General features: G+C 39.6%; 1 protein-coding gene across 1 annotated transcript in view; it reads left to right on the top strand.

The window, feature by feature from the left end:
• The window catches only part of ncanb (neurocan b), a 153,099-nt gene that overhangs the window by 115,695 nt on the left and 13,555 nt on the right, over nt 1-23,849 (top strand). Inside the window, exons 11-14 of the mRNA XM_044129077.1 lie at nt 2,670-2,783; nt 20,831-20,989; nt 22,545-22,627; nt 23,699-23,843. Coding sequence (XP_043985012.1) covers nt 2,670-2,783; nt 20,831-20,989; nt 22,545-22,627; nt 23,699-23,843 — 501 coding nt within the window. The remainder of the gene's footprint in view (nt 1-2,669; nt 2,784-20,830; nt 20,990-22,544; nt 22,628-23,698; nt 23,844-23,849) is intronic.

Genomic DNA, 23,849 nt, shown 5'->3' with positions numbered 1-23,849 from the left:
GAGTTCACAGGTATTTTACAAGAGAATTGAAGACATAAATCTGAGTGCTGGAAGGAAGAGAAACGCCGGGGAGAGAGAATGTGGATGGTTGGGTAGAGGTGATCTTTAACTCTGTTTATCTGAAATAAACAAATAATTAACACAACAAAATGAGAAATGGTAGAAAGATTTAAGGCGAGCCCAAGCATTTTTCTTTCCTGTTTTTTTGTCCTTTTTAACTTTTTAAATCATGTTTTATTCACATGTATGAGGATTTAGACACAACCTTTCTGTAAACCTGCAGGTATTCTTTGAACTTGTTTATTTTTGGTTGATTGCACTGACAGTGCTTCTCAAAAGCATTCATGCCAGTTTAGCTTTTTATGATGGTGTCACTTTAAAACTTCGAACTTCAATTCTGTGGTAGTCATGCACACCTCAAATCTGGGCTTCATAAAGGATGGCAAAATGAAGCCATTGTTGAAAGAAAGTAATAAAAGGTTCTGTTTGCAGTGTGCTACAAGACATGTTTGGGAGTCGGCAGGTGAAATAAGGTGCTCTCATCAAATGAGACCAAAATTTAACATTTTGGCTTAGATGCCAAAAAGAATGACTTGGACTAAATATGAATTAAGATTCGAACTAAGTTTCATCATCCAGGTGGATAATAATCGTCAACACACAGAGCTGCAATTGAATAAATCTGATCAAAACAAATGTATTTTTTGGAATAGACCAAAGTTTGTGTTGGTAATTTTGACAAAATATGAAAAGGTTTAATGGTTATGACTACATTTGCAAGGTGAAACATGATTGTCACAGCTGCGTTATTCGGAACCATTTCAGATTCCTGCAGTTCGAACATGAAAGGAGAAGAAAAGCCATTTAAGACAGTTTGATGCAGCATGTGAAGCTAATTTTTATGGTGGATAAAGTCATTTGTTTTTTTGTCGTTTTGTCGTCATTTCTTGACATACATTAGAACAGATAGCAGATACATTAGAACAGTTGGATAGCAGTGTCCTGCTACCTCAGAATAAATTGATCGTCTTATTCCATTTCCTCTGGATCAATATCTTTTGTCTGCATCGACTTTAGCCTTTGAGACTAGCCGGCCCTAAGCGGAGCAACAGCAATGAAGCTGTCAAGCTGTTCGCACCAAACGGGTTGATCCGCCCAAACGCTGCCGCCTGCAAAGCTGCTGTAATCCGACCCCAAAAATCACCAACTTCCTCGCAGAATGGTATCACCTCCTCTCCGTCTTTCCACTTCCACCCTTGTTTCCATCCCCTCAGCCTCCTCACAAAGCTCTGCACTGCTTTTCAGCATCCTCTCATTTCCATATCTTCCTTTAGCCCTCAGACGTTCTTCTGCCTCCCACCATGACCTCTTGTCAGAGCCTCAGAGAGTCACTCAGAGCTTGCGATGGTTGAGGATTGTTAAGTTGCCAGCTGCAGCTTTAATGATTGTGCCTCCAGGCCGAGATCAGCCAAAAAGAGAAGAAGAAGAAGAAAAAAAAACATGCAATTGGCACTTTTCTTGAGAATATGAGCTTTTGTGGAATATGTGGTTGAATTTGTTTATAAAAGCAACATAATTCTTAAGCTAGAATTAAAGAATGTTTGCCTAATTGAAATTGATCTGTACATATTTTGGTTTTGTGGTTCTGAATGAGTGAAGCATTTGAATTGGGTGCATTGGTACAAATTGAATCTTTTGTGTGTGTGTGTGCGTGTGTGTGTGTGTGTGTGTGTGCGTGCACTCTCCCTTGCTTTTGCTGGTCAGGGTTCGACTGCAGCTCTGTGCCACATCCTGCAAACACGTTGAAATTAGCTTCATGCGCTCCACTGCATCCCCAAACAGCTTGCTGATGAATTCAATCAATTTGCCCTAATTATAACTTTCACAGAAACACCTCTCATCTGACTAAAACTTAGTGTTGATCTTTGGCAGGTAGCTGCATAAACTGCTTTTTGTAGAGGGATGTTTGTGTATGAAAGAGTGTGTTAATTTGTCCTAATTTTCACACATCTTCTGACATGGCAAACTCGAATATAAATGGGGTTTATTGGCATTTTATGTGGCGGACTAACACAAAGTAGTTTAAAATGGTGGCAGCTTAAAAAAGCAATCTGGAGAGTTTGGCATTCACTTTGTCTTCACCTCCTCTACTTTGAATAAATATGCTCAAGAAACTTACAAGGCAATCTTGTGGAAGAGTTGAGGCATGTATTGTTCTGGCCCAGTCAAAGCCCAGACCTAAATCCAAATTAGACTCCAACGTGAGACTTCACAATCAACGTTACATCCTTATCTAACTTGATGATGACTTGCGTGTTTTACAAAGGCGAATGTTTATATCGTTCATTTTCTGGAAATGGTAGAAGCATATCCCTACACACATGGCAATTAAAAGAGAGTTATACAAATATTGACCATTGTGGGGTAACTAAATATGCAGTACCGATTATTTGTCCAAAACAAAATAGATCATCGGATGCTTTTCTATCCCCTTGCCAAACGTGCTCTGCTTTTTGTTGCTCTGTCACAGAAAATCCCATGAAAGTCCAATGAAAAACGTGGTTGTAGTGTCTCAAAATGTGAAAAAGTTCAAGGAGTACAAACACGTCGTCAAAGTAAACGTGTGACTTTGACTCATCTCATGTTCTCCCTTCAACGTTTCCCTCCAGACATCGACGACTGCCAGTCTAATCCGTGCCAGAACGGAGGAACCTGCATCGACGAGATCAACTCCTTTGTGTGCCTCTGTCTGCCCAGCTACGGCGGAGCTACGTGCGAAAAAGGTAACAATGCAGGCAGCGAGCGAGCGCTGCCTTCCTCTTTTTGTTGTGTTGCGTGGCAGCAGAAGAAGTGCAGAAAGATGATAATGAAACGATGTAGATGATAGAGGGGAAGGAAATAATTGGGAGCAGAGCAAGAAGTTTGGAAAATGAGTTTAAAAACGGAAAGACAAGAACACAAAAGTGAGATGAAGAGGCTACAGACGCGAGGTGGTGGAGTGGAGGTTGAAGAACTGGAAAGGATGCGGGGAGATGCTGATGACATGGGCATAGGAGGAGAGGAGCATGCCTAAAGAAAGTGAAGAAAACGAGACACAGATAGAAGTTTAATGAGGGTGTGTGAATGGAGGGAGGGAAGAGGGGGAGGGCAGGAACAAGAGAGGGGAAGAGAAATAAATACAGGGAAGCCCTGAGAGATAATATGATGGATTAATACAGAACACCTGCGTCCAGATGGTTTTGTTTTATGGAAATTACCAAAAGTCCCACGTGAGGAGAGGGCAGTGGAAGAAGGTTAGATGAAAATATGACGGGAATGTTCACGCCAAGGCTACGGAGAGGAAAAACCCACAGCTGCTTTGTTTATTAGTATTCCTTCAGATCTGATTTTGACCCCAGCTGTGTGTTCCTGTTCAACACAAACACAAGAACAGCCCACTTCATTCCAACAAACTGCAAAAAAAACAAAAAAAAACTAACAAACCTGACAGCTGGGGAAGAACAGAGTAGCAGAAATTCAGAAGAAACCGATTGAAAGTTTGTCTGTTTTTCGGTACTTACTCCTATTTTAGTAACAGTTTGCAATTGAAAGCTCCATCCAGTCCTCTGTCTATTTTCAATACTCGTTTATTCTGGCAGGGTCCCAGCAGGGCTGGAGGCTAAATTCAGGGGTCATTGGGTGGGAAACGGGGTCACATTGACAGGTCGCCAGTCCATCATAGAAAATTAAAAACATCAATTCCAAACTCTTACATTTACTGAATGCGTACATCTGTAGCATGGCGATAAATCAGCGTTCACGTCAAACGCATTAGTGATTCGGTTCAACTCATCTAATAGAAATCATTTCCAGAATTTCAACGTGGGGGTGTTTGCAGAAGTGTTAGAGAAAATATCACTAACATATTCTATCAAATATCAATAAAATAACACACCTGCAACACGGCAAGAGAGGACATAAGGAGGTTTTAAGAAAAACATAAATTTTGAGTACGTGAGAGAGATCAACTTGCAGAAAGAGGCTCAGAGACTTTGATTTATGACTCATCGTTCATCTCGACTTTTGAGTTACTGTAGTTTTTCATTAAAACTGTGGAGTACCTTGTCTTGTGACACTGAGGATGGGAGCAATCAATGCCAAACTGACGGAGTGCAGAAAATGAAGCACAGTAAATAATGAACTATTAAATGATAAATGCCATCTAAACAACAATGGCTTTATTTGGCAGATTTAAACAGAGAAAACTGACCTATTAGCCCAGAATTTATCTTGTTTTTCTATTTTGCTTTTGCAACAACTGTGGCCCGCGTGTTCTCCATTCCTGATCCAGTTTATTATATTTGCCTCTGTTTATGAATGATCAGTTGCTTGGACACAAACAAGTGCTGGAATTACTTGGATTTTAAGTGTAGAAGTGCATCCTAACCAGTCTGAAAACAGATCAAAGGGTTTGCTTTTTACATATTTTGTGTTTTCAAACGTTAGTCTTTGTTACACGTTTTTTTTAAAGTGAGAATTTTTACCAGCCCTGAAGATGCTGCGCTGCGACTTTTAGAAACATATCACGACTGATTTTAATACACTCAGATGTCAGCAACATCAGCTGAGCTGAGCATATGACATTTTATATGAAATTTGACAACTTATTTTCTTATTTCACCGCAAAGATGATGCAGGCAGATACCCACATTACTAGACCGTACTAAAGGGAGTTGTTCCCTGTACGGTGCTCTGTGGGAATCTAGTTGGCAAACATAGGACTTGGATTTCCTATTTCCCATTTGAACTGCTTGGAAACGCAATAAAAAAAAAAAAGATTGAGGTTCTCCCCACATGAAACTAGACATTTTTTTTTTCCTCGATTTGCATCCACCATCCACATTATAGCTGCACACTATCAGGAAAACATGTCATCGTGACAATATTGTTCAATATTGCAAAGAAGATATCGATTAAGATTAGCCCACATTTTACTGACTCCTTCCTTTTCTCTTCTACATCACATTGTTCCCACAATTCTCAAAAAGCGTCGACATCAGGCAATAAAAGTACTTTTGAGTATCGAGGGTGTGGAAAATCCACCCAATTCTGCAAATATTTTACAAGCAGGCAGAATGTACTTACATAGCAGTTTGAAAGTAATATTCAGCTAAAAATCAACAATAAAGCAGTCCTTTGCAAGTGCAGTATTGCACACATTGATGTTGTGTGATGTTGTCATGTTGTACTTTTGTAATCCACCTGCAAAAATGTTGATTTTTGGAGAAATCCCAAATGAGAGCAACACATTGAATCACATTTTACATGTGCAGCTTTGGTTTTGTGAGAACCTCTAGTCCAGTGTTTCCCAACCCTGGTCCTCAAGGCACACTGTCCTACATGTTTTAGAGGTTTCCCTGCTTTAATGTGCCTGATTCAACTGATTGCAGTTCAACAAACGCCTGTTAATCAGTCACCAATTGAAATCAGCTGCACTGAAGCAAGGAAATACCTAAAACATGCAGGGCAGTGTGCCTTGAGGACCAGGGTTGGGAAACACTGCTCTAGTCTAGCTCTGCTTTAGTCGCCCTCAAGATCTACTTCTTCTAAATTTTAATGTAGTCAATCTCAATATTACTACCACCTTCTGGCAGAGCACATGTATTACAGCATCAGCATCCTTTCTAAAAACACTAACAGTGCAGTATTAGGAAGCATTGATTCCTCTGAAAATGTTTGTGTTTAGCTCTAAATGTATTTGTAATGCAGCAACTGCTTCAAATATTGATCCTGGTGTGCATGTTGACTTAATGTTCTTTTGACAGTTTTTACAGCACTTTACTAAAGAGGTTCAGATTGAATAAAATAGGCGTTAAGTACCTGTGCTACATGAACTGGACTTTGTCCCAAGTGTGCCATAAATTGCTATATTTTAAAAATACCTTCTTTTTATTTCAATTTTTATCAGAGCATCTTTATTAGATCTGATATAAATGTTTAAATAGCTTGACAATTTTGTTAAATTGATGTTGAAGCTCTCGTTAATGTACATCTTCAGTACAAACACTTGATTGGTTTCCTACATTCCATTTAACCTTCAGCTTTGTGAACACTTATCTTCTGCTTTTTTTTTTTTTTTTTTTGTGCCTTACTCTGTCCCACACACACCCCCCTACACACGCACACACACGAGCACCCACACTACCTATTTGTGTCACACGTTTTTACATCCGCTGGAGCGGCGCCTCTGTGTTGCTGCCATCATGACTGATTGGGAGCAGCAGGGCTGATTGTGTATAACTAAACTCTCTGTTTTCCTGTTGCTTTTATCTCTCGTTGCCCTGGGCCTGCAGAAATGGGGAATTCAGCAGGGAAGAGTACAATTCTCAACAGGCATCGCTCTGTCATTTCAGCGGGATCACCATTTTATATCCAGAGGGAGGTCTGAACTGCAACAGGAACAGCAGAAATAAACTCATTTGTTCCACCAAAGCCTCCATCCATTTAAATGTCATCCTGTTGGTCCCTTTCCCACTAAAGTGCTCCAGTTTCTCCTTTTTTTTTTTTTTTTTTTTTGGTGTGCGCTTCGGTGCAAGTGTTCCCGAGTGTTTGTGCTTGATTATGTTTAGAGGTAGGCATTGCGAGCTTCAGATGCAGGCCAGATACGGTCGGTTGCAGGCTTCCTCCAGCCTGTTACCATGGAGATCCCATCTTGGAGTCAATAAAAGTTAGCTGACAGGGCTCAAGTCCTCAAGTGACCATACTGCAAGAAGAACATTTGATAATTCACAGGTTTTGTCGGTGGAATTTACATTTGTTTGTTTTCCATTTCAATTTTCCACTTAGGGACTTGATGTTTAAGGGATTAGAAATCATTTTTTGCCTGTAGTAAAAATAACTGTACTATTAAGCTATACTTTCTTGCAGCTTTTGTTAAATTTATTGAAGGTAAATAAATTTTATCAGGAGGTAGAGTGGGTAAATAAACCTTCGTTCACTCTTGACTCATGCAAAAACTAAAGCAGAGTCTCTCCTGCAGATTTTTTATTTTTATGTTTTTGCCTAATCAGAGAAGACACAGATGATTCCTCTGCAGCCTGACTGTGATGAAAATCGACAAAGAAAGCACAACACCTCATCAGTCGCTTTGTTCCAATCTCATTTTTAATACATCCATAATTCAGTGATTCAGGTTTTTTTTTCTTTGCTATGATTCTTCCTTCTTTTGTCTGTCTAGAGAGAAAAACTGACAACATGTGCACATCTCTGAGTGTGGATTTGCTGCTCTGCTATCCTGCTACTATCTCTGTTTGATGTTTACCTCCTCGCCTATCTCCCTCCGCTTTCTGCATTTCTTGCATCTCTCTCTGTCTCTTTTCTTCTGGTGCGCCGATAAAATTATTGTTGTACTCTGTTAGCATTCGCATGTTTGCACTCCCGTGTGTCATTCCATGTGGGAACTTGTCGCTTTGTTTCGCGTGGGGCTGAAGACGATGATTTGTGTCGCAGGTTAGTAGATGTCTGTTTGGCGCCTTAACACTCTCTGGATGTGTGAAGGTTGGAGAACTTTTAGCTAAAGCTAACATCTTTTCTTTAACCCATCAGCGTGCAAACACAACATTTTACGTTCTTTATGTTACAACCACAATCCTGGGGGTGTTTTGTTCGGCTGCAGGTTTTGAAGCATTTAAAAAAAAATAAACAATAGAAAATTGACGCTAACATATATATTAAACCTCTTTTGATATGGTAGTCCTAGTTAAAAAACAGTGTAACTAATTACCTTTAGATATCAATTTAATCTGAGAGAAGGTTTGACGTCAAACGTGCCGGGACTCTAAAACTAAATTGACATTTAATGACAGCATTATACTACTGGACTGGACATTTTGTGATTAACATGCAATGCACACGCACCATTGCAATGCATTACGTCAGCAATGCTGGTTGTTAGGAAAATGACAAAATACCGCAAAAATACCTGAAAAGGGGATAAAATGTTTTACTAATTGTCAACACTACAACTAGATAACAAGATAACAGTGTGATCCAATTTGGTCACATTTCAGAGGTCAGTCAAAAGTTTAAATTAAAAAGGGGCTAAAAATGGTGGCTATATTCATAACTGAAGGTCAGTTATGCTAGCTTGACTTTTGCAATCTTAGCATGTTCATGTCTTGTGTATTTCGGGCAGGTCAGGGTTTCCCCCTGAGTATTATAAGCCTGGTGGGCCACCAGGCTTATAATACTCTTATACCTGCAGCTTATAAAAAAGATTTATTTATTTAAGTCTTTTAAAATGTTTGCATATTTTAAGACTATATAGTTGGTGTCTTGGTGTTAATCTTCCAATCTTTCAATAACACATGATTATCAAGTGATATTTTCAAATTTTCTGTCGACTTCAAACATTTTTTAACTTAAAAACACAGCGGGCTGCTGGATGAATGATTGCTCTACCACCCTACCACAAGGCTTAGCAAGTTTTCTGGGGGCAACCTTGAAGGCGTTTAAATTAGCTAATCAACCTTAATGGAACGAATGTTAACTTTGGGTTGTTATGTTCTGGTCTTTGTGTGGGAAATCTTTACTTTTATGGTTCTGATACTCCGGGTACACTTCAACGTAATCTCTGTTTGATCCGACAGAGATTACATCCGATCGAACAGCTGACAACAGCTCCTGTGAGTGGAGCTGTTATCAGTCAGTTGCCATGGTAATGGGTTGAGTGTGTTCGACAAATGTCAAAATCTGGACCAAATCTGCCTCATTCGTTTGTAGAATGTTTTGATTTTCATAACTCATCAAATGGGATTAAATGTTTAATAGCAGATGTGGTTCCTACAATGTGTATTGTATAAAATTAAATTAATTATCCAATTTAAAAGAGAAATTCATTCAGTCCTCTGATGCATCTTGACTGAACTGACAGAAACCAAATTTATAGATTTAAATTTAGGGGAATACCTGTTTTGTGTATCACAACATCGGTTCATTAAATTTTCTGCATACTCTTGCCTCATCAAAACCTATTGGGAAACACGGGGTAAGAAGGTTATAACATTAGAATTTACACACAAAACATGCGTTTTTAGATATACATTTGACAACTACACTATCTTACTGCAGCAAGAGTTCAGTTTTGCATTCAGTTTTTGACTGACAGAATTAAAGGAAAACAATGCCCTTGTTATGGAAAAGTCAGCTATCCTTTTCTAGCACAACGAAGTTGCACCTACTTTAGACAGAAAACTAAACTTGCTTTTGACGGGGAAACAAAAAACTAGACAGCAAAACAGGGAACCGAAGGCAAAGTGGAGCACAACCTACCTCCTAAAGAGGTGAATCTGGGGCAAACAGATATACTTTTGAGTGTGTCTAAGCCAGCAGCAACACTCGTGCAGTGAGGTGGAAGCAACCAAAAGATGATTTACTCTGAAACTAATGAGGAGGAGAGCAAGACGGAAGTCACTAACAACAGCAGGGAGTGCACCACCAGACAGCAGATCTCATCCTGTTGTCACTTTTAACACTTGAAGTCAGTCTCTGTCCAAATTGGACATTTAACCCAACATAAGAGTCTTTTCTTATTGTCTGGAGACAATTCCACTGAGTCACAGGGTTTGCAGCAAAGCGCGTGGGGGACAGTGGAGAGCAGCAGTCTCCTGTCAATAAGAAGCATCTCCAGGAAAATTTGACTCCGTGTGAGTGACCAGGACTCTGTTTTACCCAAGCACACAAGTTAATGACTGTAGCTTTATTTGGCAGAGAAATGCTATAACAAGCTGATATTAGCTTAAAATTAGTGGAACTATGTAGCTGGGTTAATGAATGCTCATCGTGGCTGTCAGTGTTGGGGTTTTTTGTGTTTTTTTTTAATTAATTTATTTCCTTTATTCGATCAGTTCAAACCTTGTTGAGATTATTTTCTTCAAGAGGGACTTAGGCAGAAATCTGCAACACGCAGCAATCTGGTTACACAAAGGTAAAACAAATTGAAGCCTATGCACGGGTTTAAAACAAATTGAAAAATAGTTTAAAAGCAATGACACTGATTGATAGATTCTTGTTGCATGTTTTTAAGAACCGCTCGGAGAAAAAAAAAGTCCAATGAAATAAGATCCAGCATCTTTAGTTCATGCTGTAGGAGCCATCACCCTGAGTGCGTGCTTCCCTTTTTCTGTTTGAACTCGTGAGAAAAAAAAAATGCTGTTGGAGCGTAAAGAGTTTAGTAGGCTGGAGCCAAGCTGTGCAGAGTTTTATGAATCGAAATCATCAGGTGGTTGTATCTCCGTGCGCTTTTTCACAACATTAACGCTTTTCTTGTTTGTGTGGCAGGTTTCTCTCAGCCAGCTCTCCATGAAATGCTTCATACTGCACAGTGGAAAAGAAAAACTCCCAACACTTTCTTTGGGCGTCTTAGTATTTTCACTTTAAAGATTGTAATGGCTTGACAAAAAGATTTCTGTATATTTGTAGAAGGTACTTTTTTAAACCTCTGTATTTCGTAATATCCGTATCTGGCTGGTACAGGATACAGGTTAACCCTATTTTTTCAGTTTTTCTTAAAAATATTAACAATCTAGCCAATATATTTACCTTTTGACACAAACATGACTCTGTCCAGTTGAAAAACAACTATTGGACATTTTGGAGTGTTTGATTTTTTACATGCTTTTAAACTGGAAGACTGTGTGTGAGTTATTTATTCTTCTTTATATAATTTAGTGAGTCTAGATTAGAGTAAGAGACGCACTTTCTTCACGTCATCACAGATCCTGCAAAAGCTCTTTAAATCTGTAACCAACAAGCTGCTTGGAAGATGAAATAAAATTTTGCTCATCTCTACAATTCTTCAAACCCATCTTTACCGTAAACATTTCTGCTTCTAACACGTGTTAAGAGGGACACACGGATAAGTCTAAGAAGAAAAGAAGCTGGAGCCCATTTGGTTATCTCGTCTGCAGCAGTTGCACGCAGAGCAAAAAATACACATGCACACACCCATATAATTTTCCTAGAGTTTAGTCTAAGCCAAGAGAGGTTAACGGTGTCACTCTCACCCCAAATTATATTAAATGCAGCTCTTTTCAAATCTCACATCATGCAGAAAAGCAGGAGAGTTATTCTAATTCAAGGTGCATAAATAGACATATTTTTTTCTTAAGGACCTGTTATTCTCTTTCCTCGCTTAAAATAAGTTCAGACAGAGGGGAATGAAACTGTGAAGAAAGAAAGGAGACACAAAACTGAGCACAGATGAGCACAATGGTAAGAGCGGTATCTATTTTTCTCTGCTGTGCAATAACGAACATGTCTGATGGAGAGGTTTAAAACAGCCCTCTGAGCAATGCTTCATGTCGAATCTGTTTCTTTTCCTCCTCGTTCTAATATCCCACATAAGTCAGATTCTGCTCAGAAAGCAAAGTTTAAAACAGATTCATTTTCTTGATTTTTATTTGTTGTTGGAGTTTCTGCCACAAACATTATTCAAAGAGCTTGCCCTATTTTAAGATCTGCAACAGAATGCCTGCTAGAATGGAAGGAAAAAAAAACTCCAAAACATTTGACTGTTCAGTGTTTTGATTTAAGCATTGGTTAATTTTTTTTTTCTTTTCTCTCCTTTTGATGTAGTTGAATAGAGAGCCAACAACTGGGTTTGTTTTCACACAATCTTCCTGAAGTACACTAATTAAGTTACTAAGCTGAATTGCTGTTGATTAACCCTCTAAATCCAGACATGCTATCACCTCTGGGGTTAGCAAAGTAATTGCAATCAGATTTCTGTTTACATTGACTAGAATTGAATCAGTAGTGGGCATAAAACAGGGACAGTCTGGTGAAATTGTCCTGCTTGTTGCGATATTCACTTTTGATTTAGCTGAGTTTTAATTGTCTCTCTGTTTATTTTGCTCATCCTCCCGAACACACTCACACTGAAACGTTTTTATGTCTTTGAGAAGATGTAGAGGCACATGTGGAAATAAATTCACTTACCCAGAAGATGAGCAATGATTTTTAAACCAAAAAATAAAAACAATCTGGAAGCTTTTCAGCTTGATTTCCTTAATATTTACACAAAATACAGAATTAGTAGGTAGGTTAGGTTTCACAGCTGGGACCAAATTAACAAACAATTCATTAATAAAACAAAAAGTGTATTCGGGCTTGTGATGATTCGTGTACCTTTGGGTCTTTCACACAGGAAGGAGTAGCCAGTTGAAAATGTTGCTACAGTATTTGGAAGTACAAAATACAGAGAAAAGACAACATTTCTTCTGAGGAGATGGACTGTCAGCAGATATTTTAACAAGGAGAACCAGAGTTTCATATTAGAACGCTTCAGAATTCATGAGAACTTACATTCGGCACGTTTTTCACTTGTTTTCTTTTTCATTGTGGGCACAATCGGATTTTATGGAGATTCAACAGTAACCAACTTGCCGTAAAATTGGACATGTTTTTGTTAGTGTCGGTGAAAAAACTTGTTTTCTGTATTTCTTGCTGCCAAATTTTCCCACAGTTGTTGTTTTTATTGAGAAATTATCCCTGATTAACATAGTTTGTAATGGTTGCTCGCTAGTGTTTTTCCATCTCACAAACTGTAATTTTTATTGACCACTAGCAAGCTAGATGTTTGTCTAACTGTGACTTTTATTTATTTTCTCAGTTTGCAGATTGTTTAGCTTTTTTATCTGACTAGCTCGGCTCTCCCTTTGTGGACTAATAATGCTTGTGTCGTTCCTCCGACATGGCATTTATTCTGAAATAATCCTATTAATTTTTTCCCACTCCAGTGCAATTGTATAATGATGACAGCATGTGATATGGGTCCAAATGTTTCCCTTCTTCCTTTAGACATTTTCCATATATTCCACTTTGTATTAAGTTTGGGGCTTTGTGAAATTCCTTCAATTTTCATTCACCTCTTTTCCATTCTGTGACATAAATGCTCTTCGAGTCTTAAGAATAGTCACCATGTGTTAACTAAATTACAGTCTGAAGCCTGATTAAAGTTAGTTACACCAATCCCATGTACATGCTCAAATTTAATCTTTAAATTGCAGTAAAATAACTGTTTAATGGCTAACACTTCACTAAGAAGTCATGTGGTGATTTCAGTTTTCTCTTTTTTTCTACCTATCTACTGTCTTCTTGGCAATTACATTTTTTAATAACTTTTGCAAGATCCCTTGTTTGTACATCTCAACAATCTGGCCCTTCATCTTTTCCATGAAGGAGTCCTGACAGTGTTTTTAGTCCGACAGAAAATGACATGAAAGCCAGATTTATGTGCAAATTAAACCTTTGATGGGCCAATAAGCAACTTTTTAAATCTACATGCTACATTTAACCTAATATGCAATAATTTACAAATTTTGTCTTTTGTTCTTGTTTCTACTTTGTATTTTGAGGCTCCATCAGGATTTCTGATCCCTCAGCGCAGACTGTGAATTCTTGTAATTTCTTCCACTGTATTAAGACTTGGATGTGAACAGTACAGTTTTTTGTTGTTGTTGTTGTTATTTTTAGCTGTGCACATAAAAATTGTTCACAACTGGCAGGGCGAAACAAAGCCTGACAAACATCTTGCTTGGAGTGCTCTAAGAAAATCACAGACTCTATGTACAACACATATCGGGATCTGAGTTTTTCCTGATAAGGATTAAAAACCCCGTGAGCCACTAGCTAAAATCCCTGGGCTACACACACACACACACACACACACACACATTCTGGGGGTATTTTCCTCCTTCCAGACAAAAAGGCATCAATTTTTTGTGTTTTTATATCAGCCTGCTCCATCGGCATCAATCGACAAAGACTCATCTAGGGTATAATAATGCAGGAGTCCTCAGACTGGCATCGGTCATTCCTGTTGTGCTCTCTCCAACGCGGTAACATTCATTAGTTCTAATTGTGAGAATCATACTATTAAGATGTTCCATTAATCAACACCACGCTCATAATAGCCATTATTAATTCCTCAGCCGTTTGCACATTCCTGACACACTCGCATTTCTTGACACTGGCTATCAGCAGATTCTCGCTCTCACTCATTTCTTTCCTCGGCAGACCTCTGTCATCTGCCCTCTTGCGAACGGCACACTCTGCTGTCAGCTTTCAAAGACGGTGGCGCACACACACACGCACGCACGCACACACGCACTCAGCTACACCGCGTGTGTAAATGCAAACAGCCGCTTCATCATTCGGGGGGATCTAAAAGAGCCAGGCACCCGACACATCACTCGACGATGTGGATAAACGACCCAATCAGTTCGCTGGAAGTTTATGGCCTTTTATTTCCTAACTGCTGTTCGCTAGAGTCTCTGGGAATATTAATCGGCCCCCACCCCCCTCTCTCTGTCTGACAGAGTAAAAATGAGAAAAAGGAGACAAGTTGAATAATGTCTAAATATTTGAAGAGGTTGATGTGATGTCGGGCTTTGAGTCTCGCTGTCAGCGAGTGGGAGAAGAAATCAGCAGAGACTTCGTTGAAGATCTGAGGGGGAGAAAACATGGCTTTTTATTTTTGATCTCTTTTTTTATTATTTCTCTTCTCATCTCAATATCTTTTTCTTTTTTCTTTGTCTGTTTTCTTTACACCCACTCTGGAGTTAGCTGCTCATTTGTTTTAATTTTTTTAGTCCTCCTGAGGCGTTTGCTTTTCTGCTTGCAGCTTATTCTTCAAACCCATTGGTTAAGGCTCTAATCGGAGCAGCACTGGGACACCAGTCGGGTTTTTTTCCCCCCCCTCCCCAACATAGGGTGTGTATAAAAGTGTGAATTTCTGTGTGCTTCCTCTCTCTTTCCCCTCCTGTCACACCTACCCCGAGTCTCCTGTCCCTGTTCTTGTAGATAACAAACCTTTCTCTACCTCCATGAGCCAAACTGGACCAACTCCCAGGGCTAATACAATGTACCAGCTGCCATGTGGGTGGACACTTTTAGCAGCCAGCAACCAGGTTAGATGCTGGTATAAAAGCCAAAGTTAGCTGTCAGCAGATAAAATGACAACCGGCGCTGCCTGATTCTGGTTCCAAAAGACCTGAGACAACACCGGGCTGGTTGCTGCTGATCGGTTGTTTGTGCTTGCAAGCGTGCCGAGGAAACTATTGCTGTGAAATGTCGACTCTCTTCAGCTCTTTGCCGTCCACACATCTGAAACAATTACACATTGAGTGATTTCTTTAATGGAAATTTGAAAAGTGTAGCATACATTTGTATTCGTTCCCTTTGAGTCTTTAAAGGACCGCCATTCGTTGCAGTTAAAATGCCAATTTTGTTGGTTTTTATTTGTGTCTACCAGCTGCTGTACATCCAGAGACAAGAAAAGGTTTCTTTTCTCAAGATCAATTAGATTAGATTCACAGCATCACATTTTTAGTCCTACCACAGACCCCTACTTAGATGGAATACGTTAACTAGGACGGCCCACTGTAATAGATGGTGTACTCCATGTTTTTACGTGTCATTGCTCCTACACAGCTGTGGTAATGAATGTAACGCCTCTTCTTCTCAAGCTGAGCAGTGACCTCACAAATGAACCTTTTGATTCAGCTGTGTTTAACCAAGATGCCGTCCTAATGGTGCGCCATACTGTCTCTTGTGGTTTGGAGTTTGTTGCTCCTAGTCTTAAGCTGTAGCTGTGGTTTTATACTGGGGGTTTAGTTTCATTGTCAGACTAAACTAAAATTTGAACATCTGGTTCGCCTCTAATGGGTTTTCACTCATCTGCCAATCCCTCCTGAAGACATGCGCCCACCATTGCATGACGTTGCCACCACTGTGTTTCAGTGTGTCAGTTTAACTTTGGTAGTTTTGTGCCAGAAAAAGTTTTCTGCTTGTGAGTCAAGAAGGTAGATTTTGGTCTCACTACAGCAACTTCTTCACTGTTTATTATACTTGGCATGTGGAAAAATGCTTATGGGTCAACAGAAATGTTCTCCTTTTCATAGTATAATGTCTTGGTTGGGGAGTCATGTTTGGGTAATTTTACAGCTGTGACATAATCTTTTGTCTTCTGATGCTGGACCAGTGCTGGGAAATAAATAAACAACAATATGTATCGCAATAGACAAATCATCAATATTAATAGCTAATATGTCTGATAGATTATTCAGTAAATTCACTGAACTTCGACTCCGATTTGCAACCGCACATCATTCTGGGGAATGTAGGCAGAGGAAAGTCTTTAGTCATTCAACTTCTGATGGCCAACTAAGCAAGATGGGGGGCATCAGCTAACTCACACTCAGTCTTTGGTTACCTAGCAACAATTTATTGCGTATCTTGTGCAGCAGCAGCTTTAGGTCCTGCCATCGTGCTTAATGACTGGAATGAAAACTCTGGATAGGATAGGAAAGGTGGGCTGCACAGTGGTGCAGTTGGTAGAGCTGTTACCTTACAGCAAGAAGGTTCTGGGTTCGATTCCCGGCCCGGGGTCTTTCTGCATGGAGTTTGCATGTTCTCCCTGTGCATGGTGGGTTCTCTGGCTTCCTCCCACAGTCCAAAAACATGACTGTCAGGTTAATTGGTCTCTAAATTCTCCCTAGGTGTGAGTGTGTGAATGGTTGTGTGTCCTGTATGTCTTTATGTTGCCCTGCGACAGACTGGCGACCTGTCTGAACCCCGCCTCTCATCCGGAACGTAACTGGAGATAGGAACCAGCAACCCTCCTGACCCCATTAGGGACAAAGGTGAACAGAAAATGGATGGATGGATAGGAAAGGTCACACTGCCAGTATTTCAGATATTTAAAACAAAAATCTAGTCAATAATTATCAATATCGACTGATATAAAATGCTTGTATTGTGATATGTTTTTCAGCTGTATCGGCCAGCTCTTTGCTGGAATTAGCATAACTTGCACACTCTGTTTACTAAATAAATGAGTAAAGTAGGCTGCCTACATGCCACGATTTGCAGATTTTTAAGAAACTATGTATTGTTTTTCTTTCACTTCACAAGTACTCTTTGTTGGTCTGTAACATTAAATCTCAATAAAATAGTTGGCATGGAAACTTTAAAAAAAGGTCAATTTTCCTTTTACAGATTAAACTTTTTAGTAAAGGTGGGGGATGAACCACTACTGAAACATGGCAGCAAGGCCTTCCAGAGCACAACAACCTTCTCCTGATCCTTAATGAGAGTAAAGATTTCCTGCAGAGTCCAACTTACTGCACAGGTTTTGAAAGCCCAGTAGCTCACACCAACTGGATATGCAACCATGTCTCAGTTCAGCTGCTCCAGTCACTTTTCTCCTTTGAGTGCTGGAAACAGAAAGGGCTGTAGGTGAGGCTCAGGTAGCTCACTGTGTCCTGGTGAGTGGGGCATTATATGATGCTGCATTAAGGTCCTGGCCTCTGTTGCAGGGTGTGACTGCAGAGCTGTGACAGGCTCTGTGTGGAAGATGTGAGCTCTGGCAGGAAGCTGCCAGAGGCAGCGGGTGAAGACAGCGCACAGTGTCCTACTGAGCTGAAGCTCTTGAAAGCCACGCTCAGGTTCTTTACGCTGTCCAGGATTTCATCATGCTCTTCCCTGTTGTGGTTGAAGCCTTGGATCTTTGTCCTTCCCTTCCACACAATACGCAGAGTCCTGTCAGACCTTTATTTTATATATGTATTTTTTTTTTCCATTCTGCAAACTTTCTTGCTCTTCAGTAAATCTTTGTGTCATTCTTTTTAACTTCTTCGAGCTTTTCATATCTCTTCAAATCTCTATTTTGCAGTTGGCATCATCAAAAAAGTTTTTTTCCCAAGTGTTTGTAGTGAAGCACATTATCAGCTTGTCTCTGAGCAAGAAAAAGGCTTTCGGTAAAACACGGTGGAAAAAAATGTGACTTCTTCATTCTGTCTAACAAAAGATTGAGCTCCAAGTCTTCAGGGAAAGATTAAATGCTAACATCCAGAATGTCAAATGAACGAGCATCACACTTCATGTTGAACCCAGTTTCGTTTTGCCCCGAATTAATGAGCCGGACCAGAGAGGCTGCTGAGTACCGGGAACAAGCTAAACCTGTTAAGATGGCTAATTGAGTTTTATGTTTTCAGTATATTTCGAGGTGTTGAGACTGAAAACTCTTATCCTCAGGAGATATCTGAGGAGGAGAACTACACCGTGCTCTAAAATATTATGCAAGTGATATTTTCTCAGATTTTCTTAAATGGTCAATGCAAATGATGGTCAGTATAAGTTTCAAGTCATGAACTATTACAGTATAAATCAAATTTTACTGAACAAAGCTCCCCATGAGTATTTTTTCAAAAATAAAAAACTCAAAATGTTCCAAATTATTATGCGCAGCAGATTTTCTAAACATTTTATGGATCATAAAAACTGCAAACGGTCATTCTTTGAATGTGCAGCGTTAAGTGGTCACATGTACTAAAATCAAAAGCTATTTCAATCAAGAACATCTTAACAGACAGAGTTACATGTTAACATAGAACCTTCTTTGATATCACAGCACAATTCTTGATCCATTGAACTTGTGAGGTTATAGAAAGTTTCTGCTTGAATTTCTTTGCAGGATGTCAGAAAATCTTCCCAGAGCTGCTGGTTTGATCTGAACTGCATTCCACCCTCAGATCTTCTGCTTGAGGAAACTCCAAAGGTTCTCAATAGGGTTGAGGTCAGAGGTCAGAGGAGGATGGTGACCACACCATGAGTTTCTCCCCTTTTCTGCCCATCGCAGCCAATGACACAGTGATCCTTGCAGCATGAAGATGGTTCATTATCATGCATGAAGATGATTTTGCTACTGAAGGTTCTGCTCTTCTTTTTGAACCATGAAAGAAAGTGATCAGTCAGAAAGTCCATCTACTTTACTGAGGTCATTCTCACACCTTCATGGACTCTGAAGGGGCTGACCAATTATTCTCTCCCCATGATTTCAGCCCAAAGCATGACTCCACCACCTCCTTGCTGTGATGTCACGACTGTGTTGGGATGTAGTGGGTACCACTACTGCATCCATCTGGACCTTCCAGGGCTGCACAGCAGTCAGTGAACAAGTCTGTTAAAATCCAACACAGCATCATATGGGGGAGTCACAGTCTGTAGGTTTTCTGATGTCAATGAGATTAGGCTGACCAATAGTGGAATTAGGTGGTCATCATAATCATAACTATACCATTTCGCTGGCTGAGCTGTGTGAACAAAACAAAAATATTCTCCATTACTCAACTTGAGGATTTTGCTTTCATTTACTATACAAAAGATTTTATAGTCTAGCAATTCAATTTATTCCACTATACTACGTCATTGACTTTTTTGTTTGGATTAATCATTGTTAATCCAGTACTATGAAGCTACCCTGTCTGCTGATGAAGATTTTACTCTTTGCAAAAGGGAGGGACGTCAGCTTAAAAGTACCCAGAATAGCACAGTTAGCGTGTTAATAAAACCATACGCAATGTGAAAAAATCTAAAACGTTCATATTCAAGACCCAGAAAGTGATCAAAATCAAGAATTTCCACTCCCCTCCATTTGCAATTAACAAAGTTGGAGATGAGGATGGGCATAATTCACTGGTAAAGATGCATTTTCAAACAGTGCAAAAGCACCCAAAGCATTAAGTGATCCTGTACAAACTTACTGAAAATTGACAAAAAAACATTTCGAGTGCAAACATTTTACAGACCAGCCTTCATTTTATTTAGGGAGTTATTTAGACTTTGACCTCGGTTGTACCTTCACGTTTCATGTTTTTCGCAGTGAATCTCTGTGTCCAAACTCACTTTGTTTGGTTTAGTTTTAGACACCATGCCTTCACAAAATATACTTTATCTCACCCTGTGAAGCAGGCCTTCTCACAATAACACACTCCACTCCATTTGGTGAAATTATGTCATTCCTCTTCATGGCACTGAACTCCAAAAATGGTTGCAGTGAGGGTGAGATTTCCAGGCTCTTACTTTGTATTGCGTCTCAAAACATCCTATTTTGTAATTCTTCAATATTTTCTTTCCTTATGTCCTTCATGCTTAAATCTAGATCTTTCTTCATATTAAGGGGGCCCCATAAGGGCCAACTTGAGCTGTTCAAAATTCGCTGCGTTGCTTCAGATTTGTTGTTGGAGAAGCTTGGGCTCTTTTTCTGATTATCATACCATTGGCAAAGACTTTCCATCGATTATACATAAACCCGTTTATAAGTATGCATTCAAATGGTGCAAAGCTTAAGCTGAAAGGCACGCACACATCACATTTTACACCGCGACACAACACAGACCTCACCGAGATGACAGAGGAGGGAACAGATGTAAAAGATGAAAGGAGAGACCGAGGAATAGATGGCAGGATGGGTGGAGGGAGAGTAAGTGCGCTGACAGGACTGTGACGGGGCTTAATTACCAAGCGAGCGCTGCACGCTGGAAGCAATTTCTAAGGATTGTTGTCATTTGAACGGATTAAAACGCCTTTCCACTGGACTAAGCTGTCTCACTGCCAGCTTGTTTCTGTGGTGGATTAGAAGTCGAGTCGAAGACGGAAAGCAGAAACGGGACGGAGGCAGAGAGCAGTGTCGCAACGGGCACTTTAAGGCAACACGGTGCAAGAGGGGGGAGAAAAGATTCACGAGAGAAGAAAAACCGCGCCAATCCTGTTCGCCGTGAGACAGGAAACGAGCTGTGTGAACACACAAAGAAATCTGAAAAGATTAATAACCTCTCCCTTTTTATAGTCTTACACTCTCCTTCTCTCTGTTTTGTTACAGTGTGGGTGTTTACTAATTTTAGTTAAAAAATAAATAAATAAATAAATAAAAAAGCATGCATAAATTTTAAGATGAGTAATATGAGCCTTTTTTTTAGTTAATCCTTCCTGTCTCCCTCCCTTCTCGCAGACATCGAGGGCTGCGAGCACTCGTGGAGAAAGTTTCACGGCCACTGCTACAGGTATTTCAGCCGCAGACACACCTGGGAGGATGCCGAGAAGGACTGCAGGGAGCACAGCGGTCACCTGGCCAGCATCCACACTGCAGCAGAGCAGAATTTCATCAGAGGTGGGCGGAGGTCACAATCTATTCACAGAAAGAAAACCTGTAGAAACCATAGCTTGGAGGGAAATTCACCAAGCAGTGCAGTCTCCATATTTATTTGAAATTGTTGCTTATATGCTACTTCTTTTGTTTTTGCTACTGGATTCACTGAGCACATTCTGATAACTAGTCACAAATACAGGAGGTGCTGAAGTAACTGGAGAGAGAAAGTGTCCTAATGTTTTTTATATATCTATTTTAATATACAGAAACAGAGGAGCAAAAAGTCAAGACATATGTGACTGCAGAATTTTTAATGGCCTTTGTAATCAAGACGTAACCACACAGTTTGCAAAAGAAAGTGAAATGACAGATTAACTATGGAATAAAAGGGTTTGATTGAAATCTAAATTGAATTGGCACAAAATGATGATATGTGGTCTATTCACAGTTTTTAATTTAGCTAATTAAGGTCAAAGCAACGATAAACTGATTTCATAATTTATTATTTTTGATTTAAAAAGTACAGTGCAAAACTGACGGGTTTTGATGATGATTGTTTTTTTTTTATTGATTAATCTGAAGGTGATCAGTTCACATTCAGGCGTCTGAGGTTTTGATCCAAGAACCAATCAGACAAAGTTCACAGCTTTTTCCTCTGGATTACTTCTTTCACGATGTCGCACAAGGAAGTCGTGTTTAAAGCAAATGCATATTTTTAGCTCTTGGGGTTTTTTATGCGAAGTAAATAGAGGATTACAAGTTGTCTAGTCAAACGAGTGTTTAATTCTCATATTTCTGCTTGTCTCAGACTCACTGTGCAGTATGTTTGTTGACCACAGTCAGCAGTTTGTTTCAACGTGAACATACTCTGTTCTGTCTCTTGGCGCCTCGTCTCTTCAACCCCGTCGTTTTCCCCCTCCAGCAGCGATCTATCGCCACTTGAGTTATGACATCAGGATCACCAGCAGCATGAACCTGAAATGTTCAATTCGCTGTCTGTCTCAATGAGACCACAGTGCCATCCATCTACCGCTTCTTCTTTTTTATTTATTTATTTTTTTTAATTTCCAGAAAAAAAAAAAGTGCTCAGTTGCCTTGAAAATGGGTGTCTCCACCCCTGCAATAAAGGGTTCAGAGCCATTAGCAAGATTAATGGACTCAGTAATGATATTAATCATCAACGTGATTGAAATTTTAATACGTACAGTATGTGCAGGGACTTTTGCACGCCCACACATGCAAATGAGTTTAAGCCAAAATTCCATTAGGGAAATATCATTCATAAAAAAATAAAATAAAAACAAACCACTGAACAGTCACCCTTTATGCATCTCAGACATTGCTGGTTGCTGCTATTGTCTCTCAGCTGTAGCCAATAAGGAGGACCTTCAGTCTTAACGCAGGAAACTTCATTTCTCAACTTAATAGATGTTTTTGGAAATTAAAATCATATGCAGTCATACATTCTTCCTGTTCTAGACAAACTTGGAGAAGACCACTACATTTTGGCAAAAGTATTGGTTAATTATAAGATTTCTAAGACTTCATTTACTCATTTGTCTTACATCTGACACAGGTCTGAGCCACGACAACACCTGGATTGGGCTGAACGATCGTACAGTGGAGGACGACTTTCAGTGGACGGACAAGTCAGACCTGGTGAGGAAGCAATTACTTCTAACCAGCAGAGTTTAAAATGCTACACGTGAGGGATGTGATGGGACACAGAACAATATCTAATTTGTACAAAAAAATATCCTGATCACTGATATACTTTTACAAAAAATTTACCAGATTATTATGTAACGAATCCCTTATCAGTGATTATTTATTTTCTGTTGTCTTAAATGTAATTTCCTCTGCCTTTAGCATGTGTCGATTTATATGATATGCACTTGGATTTATGTTTTGTTTCACCACTGACACACAAACTGTCTCAACATTAAAACCAAGCCCTTTATTTGTTGCCGACATCGTTGCAGAATTTGTCAGCTGACATTTATGTAAAACTAAAGGTAAATATTGGAAAATAGTCCACGCCAACGAAAGCAAATCCAAATACTGTGAACAGATACTTGGAGCTCATGAGACTGCACAGTCCTGGTTACATGAGAATTTTGGTTGTATTTTTGGAAAAATACCACATTTTTTTCTTTCCACAAACACTGTGGAGGTTTTATGAATTACAAATTGTTTAGAATTAAATTAAACATGATGTAATGGATCCCAGACACCGTAAGAAAGCTGAAATGGCCCTTTAGTTCCAGCAGGAAGCTACATTACAGCAGATGCCAGCTGTGGTTTTCTCAGACTACTTGCAAATTGTTTTTACCTCATTTTGTTCACCTGCCACCATTTATCTGTTCTCAAAGTACTCCCACAAAAACTATTTTAAGGTAATGGAGGCTTATCCAATAATGTAACCAAATTTTAGCAGCAAGTCCTACCAAATCCCTGTCGACATATCAGGGCAGCACAAGAAGTACTTCCTTTCTCTCTTCAAAATAAACATCTCAAACATAGTATCTGTTTCAAAGCACTTCCCTTCATATTCAGAGCTGACAGAAAGCACAAACTCTTTTCACTAGGCAACTAGAAGTCACTTTTAGAGACGGATGACACTTTGACAAGAAATCTAATGCCGTTTTGATGAGACCTTTTGTTTTGTTTTTTTATTCAGCTGTTGTCATTCTTAACTTTCTGCATGTGAACCTTTCTTTACGTCTGTAGCAATATGAAAACTGGCGGGAAAACCAGCCTGACAATTTCTTTGCCGGAGGAGAGGACTGCGTGGTAATGATCGCCCATGAGAACGGCAAATGGAACGACGTGCCTTGCAACTACAATCTGCCCTACGTCTGCAAGAAGGGAACAGGTGAGA

The sequence above is a fragment of the Gambusia affinis genome, linkage group LG10 (genome assembly GCF_019740435.1).
Source record: "Gambusia affinis linkage group LG10, SWU_Gaff_1.0, whole genome shotgun sequence".
Lineage (NCBI taxonomy): Eukaryota > Metazoa > Chordata > Actinopteri > Cyprinodontiformes > Poeciliidae > Gambusia > Gambusia affinis.
The sequence above is the reverse complement of the archived record's forward strand: the minus strand, read 5'-3'. Positions and strand labels throughout refer to the sequence as shown.